The 8,067-nt window shown below is 38.2% G+C and overlaps 1 protein-coding gene across 1 annotated transcript; it reads left to right on the top strand.

Annotated features, from left to right (window-relative positions):
* The first annotated feature begins 6,959 nt into the window (after nt 1-6,959).
* On the top strand, nt 6,960-7,816 carry LOC147905356 (uncharacterized). Its single transcript, XM_087379948.1, has 2 exons — nt 6,960-7,384; nt 7,675-7,816. The coding sequence occupies exon 1, from the start codon at nt 7,051-7,053 to the stop codon at nt 7,369-7,371; it is 321 nt and encodes a 106-aa protein (XP_087236074.1). The 5' UTR covers nt 6,960-7,050; the 3' UTR covers nt 7,372-7,384; nt 7,675-7,816.
* The last annotated feature ends 251 nt before the right edge of the window (nt 7,817-8,067 follow it).

The raw sequence follows: 8,067 nt of genomic DNA, 5'->3' as shown, positions 1-8,067 counted from the left end.
ATGGATTATTCTTTGTTATTTATTCAATATCCATAAAAAAGGCTCCTAGGCTAGATGGATTTCCTAATGACTTCTACTAGTATTTCTAGGGTGTATCTAAGTGGGATTTAATTGTGCTCTTTAATCATTATGCTATGCATGGTCTCTTACCTTATTCAATGAATCAGGGTGTTATTGAACTCATTCACAAATCACTAAACCATTTGCTTTCAGGGGCTTGGTAACCATTGACGATGCTCAATGACCCATATAAAATATTGGAAAAAACAATGGCAAACCACATCAAATTTATTCTTGAATGCTCTCCTCACTCACATCATATGGTCTCGTGAATACAAGGCCATAATATACATGAGGCAATATTGAATATGTTCTTATGGGGGAGGGGGGAATTGCATAATGTCTTAAAAGACATGAAATAACCATGTCAAGTTCCAACTAGACTTGGATGTGTTGGAGGTGGTGGCTTTCACCCCTCGCTTGAGCATGATTTTATGAGCAGGGCACCATGTACTTAACACATGGCACAATGAAAACGGGAGTAATCCCATATATAAAGGTGCTTTCTTGGGGGCTTTAGATAGAAAGGCTCAATTTTCCCCTGAATCTCACATCCCTCCTGGGACTTTTTAGGAGGAGAGAGAGGCTCTTTGCATGGCTAGGTGGTAGGGCTAGGGGTGGTAGGTCTAGGGACCCCCATACCCAATGTGGACATGTTGTCCGATATGTGCCAAACATGGTATTAGAGCCATTCTATTTCGATGGCAACTGTGTTGGTGGTGACTATCTCCTGGCTTACATTTGGTAGTTGTCCTTGGCTTCTACTATGGTCTGGTGTTTGGTGGTCTACAGACTTATTCGTGGCAATGTATTTTTTGTGGTGTAGAGGTGTCACAGTCTCTAGTAGCACACATTCAGTGCAACTTTATTATGGCAACTATTCCTAAGTACATGCATGTGTCAGCCCCCTTGGGCTTTGGTAGAAATGCTGCTACCCATGGAATTTGAGGCAGGCAATCTTTGTGTTTGACGTGGACTTTGTAGAAACTTTGGCTTATCGGCTCCTATACCATGTCACCTTGGTTTGTTTCGATCAAGATCATCGATTTCGTTTACTCAAGGTTTGTCCACAAGGGGTGTTGAAGGTGGTGACCATCACTCCGCACAATTAATGCATGGAATAATGGACATGGGAGTAATCCTATACATAAATTCTCTATCTTAGGGGCCTTAATATAAAGGCCTCATTTCCCCTCTCTCACACATCCCTCTTGGGAGGAGAGAGAGAGGCCCTTTGCATGGCTATGGACTAGGGCTTGGGAACCCATGTACCCAGTATGGACATGTGGCATGAACTATGTTGCCTAATAGGTTCAACCAGTATACAAGAAAAAGGAAGAAAACGAATGATATCATACATGAGGGTCTGGCATTTTATCTTTAAAATCCTTAACCAATACCTTGCTGTCTATGTAGACAGCCCATTTGCCTTCATTTCTCGCCAACTTCACCTTTGCTATTTTTGAGCTTTTATTCTTCATTTGATTTTTTGTGAGTTCCTCTGCAATCCACACCTGTACACCTTTCAACCAAGTTAGGGTTTGTTGATGGATTTTGTATGATGATAGCTAATATTTTCACTAATTAATCTGCTATCATTTCCATCAAGAACTATTTCTCTACAATCAATTCTTATTGTGGTGATCAGTTTGGGCCAAGGTTGCTCACTTGCACCACTTCTAAGTTTTGCATTGGTCACATGGCCACTTCTTTGACAAATAGATTATCCTTTGTCAGTGTCCTCATTATGACATCCAAAACTACCTCATGATTCACAATTTGCATCTCAATGTTTTGTGGATGATAACTCTAGTTTATTAGACTTTGCAAATCTTGACAATGTGCATGAGTTCATATGAATTTTTAGAGTTTTCCTCACTTTGAGTGCACTTTTAGATGTCCACATTAACAAAAATAAAACTACAATTCTTCATTTGGGGTGGGACAGCATTTCTAAGTCAATTTTAACGTATGGCTTCCACCAGATCCCAATGGAAACAATCTACAAATTCCTTGGTTTCCCACTAGGGATTGGTATTACTATGAAGCAATGAATGTAATGATGTATGCAGGAGATAGAGACTAAGTTTCATAAACGAAAAAGAAAAAATGCTATCTTTGGTGGGTAGAGTTAGTGTATTAAAGCATAATTTGTCCTCTATGATAGTGTAAATGTTTCTAGCATTTTCCCTTTCTTCCAGAATTGCTTCACCTCTGTGGATAGATTGGCTCGAGACTTTCTTTCGAAAGCATAGTGTCTTTTGTTCTCTTGGGATTTGGGGCTAACAATGCCTAATGATTAGGGAGGACTCAAACTTGAATCTGTCAAGATGAAATGTGAAAACTTGTATTATAAGTGGATTATTAAAACATACACCCCTAAGTCATGAGCAATAATCTCTAGATATCTCATAGAGCGCAAGGGAGTATTGCTTGAGGGAATGTTCACTACAAATTCGTTTTTCTTAGTTTCTTGTTAAAGATACAACATTTTGGCTTATTATCACAACAACTAATTCCAATTTGGAGACATGATATTGGTGATAGCATCTAGCAAGGTACATTAAGGCTCCCATGGTCTAAACATCTGGATAAACAACTACCCTTTTGTGAATCAAGTTGCCCCCTAGGTTATCTCATAGGCCAAATGAGCAAGGGATGTGTACCTAGTCTTTCTTGTGGGATCACAACATGTTTAAGTGGATTAGTATATAGTATCTCACCAATTGCATCAATTATCATGCCACGATAGAATTTTTAGGAGCGCTTGTTTGCTAAAATATCACCATAATGGCCAAGTAGCCCGATATTGGGGTGGCTTTTCTATTTATGTGGATGGACTAGCCTTAAAGTCAAGGAACTCTATAAATTTAGGCTCTTTGGTTTTGCTACTAATGGATCAACCCATGCATCCCTAATTGCCCGGATTGCCATGCTCCATTTGATTCACATGACATCTAAGAAATGAGCTTGAGAAGGGTATGGCATATTACACCTTTTATTTCATTGAATTTTGTGTTATGACAACTAGTGCTCTATAACTCTTTACAAAGGATAGATTCAACAGTTGCGGTCTTTCCTTTCAATGAGAATACTTTTCAAATCCACTTCACAAGTTTCCTGATTTAAAATAGTATTCTCCATCCACTCTATTACTTACAAATTAAATAGCCTTGATCTTGGAATTAGGCAAGCTGACAAATTCATGATTTACCAAGACTATAGAAACCAAGAACAAGGAAATAAGAGAGAAAAAGAGAGAGTGGCATTCTTGATGAAACTTTTGTACTTCTTCCATGCTTGAAATCACACGATGCTACTTTGCCTCAAATATTATTTATTCTATAAAAAATATCAACCTTTTCCATCCTCAAGTCCTCTCTAATTATGGCTATTCATTTTCCTATCCAAAGACTCTTCAACCCGTTTGTTGACAGCAGGTACCAAAAAGCAATAACCATAACTTTCTTATGTGAAATCAGAATATAGTTACCCCACCAGTCAAAATAATCGGCGCATACCCTTTGAACAAGCCCACGTGAGACCTTTTGGTCAATCATAATTCAAACATTTTTGACACACATTTGATAACTTTTTCATATGAACTCAAAACTTAGTGATCAAGTAGTCGAAATGATCAGAAAGAATGTTCTATGAACAATTGTGTTATCATATTGGCAAAAATCATGTCGCTTGCTTCTCGCAGTCAAGCTAGAGCATAGCCAAGCTTTGATATCACTGAAATGGGAAAGGGGATTAGTTATACCTCTATGAATTCATGAAACCACAAACACATGATCAACAAAATAAGAAAACATGAACAAAGGAAAAGGAATAAGGAAAGGAGAGAGAAGGGAGTCAGGAAGAGAGAAGAGAGTGACACCGCATAGGGTCAAATCTGCCCCCTCTAGATGGTGGCTCTTGCTTCCCACTAGAGTATTTATAATTATAATTCCAAAAAGCAAAGAGCCAATAATAATACATGTGAAAGTAACGAGCATACCTTTTTTACAATTAGAGAGATAGCTTAATATAGCTCCACAAGCTCAAAATATCATAAGGCTTAATATTCCTTCATCCAAAAATAATAGCACATGGCTTCGTATTTGTGATTTTTACAACATTGGCCCATAGCCATATAACATGCATCGTGCGGCATTTGAATCGATAATCCCGCACTAACTCCAATCCTTGTCATTAATTCCATCACCATCTATCATGGCAAAACACGGTTTAGTTATGCATCCCCACAAAGTATTCATTGGAGCTTGCATCTACACATCCAAAATACAACAAATCATGCTTGTTAAATTCCATCACTCGATCAAGTATCCTTTCCCTAAATTCACAATATTAATAATAATGAAGTATTTCAAGTATAAGTAACCTTGGAATTAATCACCAGTATTATTCAATCTTTCAATATTTATGTGATGAAAAATCAATAAATCATTAGAAGAAGGATTTCAATGAACTTATAATCTCAAACTGAAATTCCACTCAATGATACTTGTTGATTTCTGAAATCGTAACCAAGTAGTATAATTCATAGTCATATCCCTATCAATACACATGTTTATGGTTATTGATAATCCTATAGCCTATCATATATTGTTCTCTTTTTTATGATACTTTAATATAATCTATCACTCTTCATCAAATTCAATCATTCCTTTAAGTCTCTATTCTTTCTTGACTATGTATGAACAATTCTAAGAGAGAACAAAAACATATATACTAGAAGCAAACAAAATGAAAATATGGAGGATTCGATCCGCAACTCACAAGTAGCATGTCCATGCTTTTTCACACTCTCCTATGCACAAGAGAAGAAGACAAAGACACGTAATCTTTAAAAGCAAGAAGGCATGACCATGTTAGGGAGCATTTCTTTTTTAAGGAAAGCTTTTAGCCCTTAGATCAATCCAAAACCAAAGGCTACACTAGTTTCATGTGGCTGTGAACTAGGGCTCAAGGAACCTAAACATCCCTTAAGGCTGCCTGTCGTAAACATCATTTGAATGTTCATTGTTCCTTATACTTTAAAATTGTGGAGATTTTGACAGGAAGTGCACTCACGCCCTCTTAGCACTCACACTTCAATCTTGAGTATTGTTTCTTAGCTATCTTCCCTTTTTTCCCTGCATTAATTACTCCAACTCTTTCTTGTTCACACAACCCATCTCTTCGTCAACTTCCAAGGGCATTCCTTCCTTCCATTTATCCACCACAAATCTTGCATTTGTCCACTGATCCCTATGTACCAACATCAGTACTCCGGTGGCTATACTCTCAATCATTGAATTCCACCCATAATGTGTTGAGAGCCCCCCTACATCGGGATGGCAAAGTACACGTAGTTGTGGTGCCCATGCAACAACAATTATGCAATCTCTCATGCGGTCCAAGAAATCCTCTAAGAGCGCATGTGGTGACTTTTTGTGCATGACATCCAAGGATGAATTTTTCATGTTAGTTTCGTAAAGAAGCATAACTTTTATATTGGTGTGGAGAGTTTGTATGCCCTAATACAAATAAATGTTTGAAACATTCGCCAGGATTTGAAACTCTAATGTGAAAAAATTGGAAGTTTCGCAAGGATTTACATATTTTACTTCAAAATTTAAAAGAAAATATACAAATTTGTGCTATATGCTATCAACATTGTGAAACTAAAAAAATTAGCTCGATAAACTTTCGCCAGGATTTTATATTAATATATATATATACCTTTGATAAAAACATCCATGATGGCATCATGACTTGCTACCTAGAGGATAGATTGTCAGTTTGCTTTTGCTTCAAGTATGTAAGCAATCTCTTTATCTTGATGCGGAGAGAGAACAACAAGGCTGCCAAAGGAAACATAGAGATTAACAGAATCACGTTGATGTTGGCCCAACCATTTTAGGCACACGCATTTGCTCTAGCCCGATGGCCGCAGAACCATCGTCGACATTGAACGAACTAGTAAGATAAGACGGGGGCAATACAGGACCGACGAAATACACTCTCTTATAGTGCTTTCAAAGGTACTCTAGCATATCGTGCTCTAGATCTTCGAAGGTTTTTATCACAACAGAGTCATACAATAGGAACATAATAAGACAAAGCCGTGTTAGGAAATCCATATCGTTCGCTCACGAAAATAACTCTAAAAGAAAAGAAAAAATCAATACACAATCAATACGATTGTGATTGATACACACGGGCATGGAGGGCCAAAAAGTCCATTTAATGTAAGCTTAATGCTTGATAAGGGCAAAAAATATGTAAAATCTTTAATATCTGCCTACTTTAAAAAGCAATGGCCACCCAAAAAGAAAGCACAATTTAGACCATTAGATCTTTTGAAGATCAAAGTTTAAGATCGTGACCCAAAAAATATATGCGTGCTTTAAAAAGCAATGGACACCCAAAAAGAAAGCACAATTCAGCCCATTAGATCTTTTGAAGATCAATGTTTAAGATCGTGACACATGGTTCAATGAGGGCTCACAAAACAAAGCATCCCTCTAGGCCGCCTTCTTGTAAAAAAAAATTATTTAGTTGAGATAAAAAGGGCCTTAGATGCTTGGAGTGCATGGTGAATAGGATAGCAATACGGTGCATTCGCTGTTTCCTATCTCCGAGAAACACATTCCTATCTTGTTTCCTCACGAGTCACACGTGCTAAGGGCCTTAAATGCGTGGCGTACACGACAGTATGACTATTATCAACTTGTGTTTTAACGGCATATTGTAACATTTCAGGCACTTTCATATGCAGCTGTCGTACTCTATCGGAGTTCAGTCTCTTCAGTACATACGTGGAAAGGAGAGCCAAGGAATTTCAGTTCGGAGAGAAATTTTCTCCCTCGTGGTGCTTCCGCATGGCTCTTTATAAGCCCAAGAAAGAGCTCTCTCTCTCTCACAATTGCATAACAGATCTTCACTGTGTTTGTTCGAATTCCAACCCATCTGTCTTCAGTCTTGAGCGGACGTACGATCATGGCCATGATGATGGCACGCAATGTTGTTTCCGTGTTACTCCTGCTATCTATAGTGACGAGCGAAGCGGCAAAGATCGAGACGTTCAACCCAGCGAGCTGTGACGGATCTGCTACCAACACCTTCTACGTAGGCGGTAATACTTGTCAGACGTTCAATGACCAGGGTGCGGTTCGCATCAGTGATGTTAGCAGCGGCACTCGTGTGTCCATCCATAACCAGAAGAATTGTGAAAGCTACAGTAGCGTTGCCCAAATCTACGGAACAGGCTGTGTGGTCCAAGGGAGAACCAAGCTGCGTGCCGTCTGGATTCAGGGTTGATCACCATTATCGGGTGCGGCCCCTTCTTATCTTAACAGGAAAAAAAATTAGACTTAGATTGCCATTTCGGAGAGCAAATTGGCTTAGTTCTCTTTCCCTACCTCATGAAGTATTAGCTATAAGTCTGATTTCTGTCCACTGGTTCAAGAATCTCGAGAATTTGCAAAGTTTAAAGCGTGTGAAAATGCGAAAATATGTTTTACAAGTGAAAAATGAAAATGTTGTAGGTTCATTGTGTACGTTTTTTGTGAACAATGTTTGTGCCATGGATTGACCATGTAGTCCCCCTTTTGTTGTTTGCAGGCATCACATCAGTAGCTAGCTACGTATAATGAATAAGACAAGGCAAGCTTACGAGGATGGATAGTTCATGCGCCCAAGGACCTTCAAACGTTGTCTACATCTCTTTTGTTACTAATATAATCGGCATTGCCTTTATAAGGAATCCGATTTTGGAACTCTTTTGGAAGGGAATAGTTCGCTATGGTGTATGTGAGTTAAATTTTCCTCCTTGCTCTCTTGGTCTCGATCAAAGCAGTTGATTTCTATGTGTAGGGGGACTTTCTAGTTTTGTGGTTTTCATCTCCTCACTGGCAATCCTACAAATTATATATAATGCACCTGCAACATTTTCAATTTCACTCATAGAAAATATTTTCTTAATTTTGTAAAAAATATACAAAATTTGAAACAATT

This window comes from Dipteris shenzhenensis, chromosome 1 (assembly GCF_047967505.1).
Source record: "Dipteris shenzhenensis isolate YYH24624 ecotype China chromosome 1, Dip_SZ_1.0, whole genome shotgun sequence".
NCBI classification, from domain to species: Eukaryota; Viridiplantae; Streptophyta; class Polypodiopsida; order Gleicheniales; family Dipteridaceae; genus Dipteris; species Dipteris shenzhenensis.
The sequence above is the reverse complement of the archived record's forward strand: the minus strand, read 5'-3'. Positions and strand labels throughout refer to the sequence as shown.

What these genes read in the sequence shown, in the direction of transcription:
- LOC147905356 (XM_087379948.1), top strand. Translation starts at nt 7,051, where the DNA reads ATGGCCATGATGATGGCACGCAATGTTGTTTCCGTGTTACTCCTGCTA.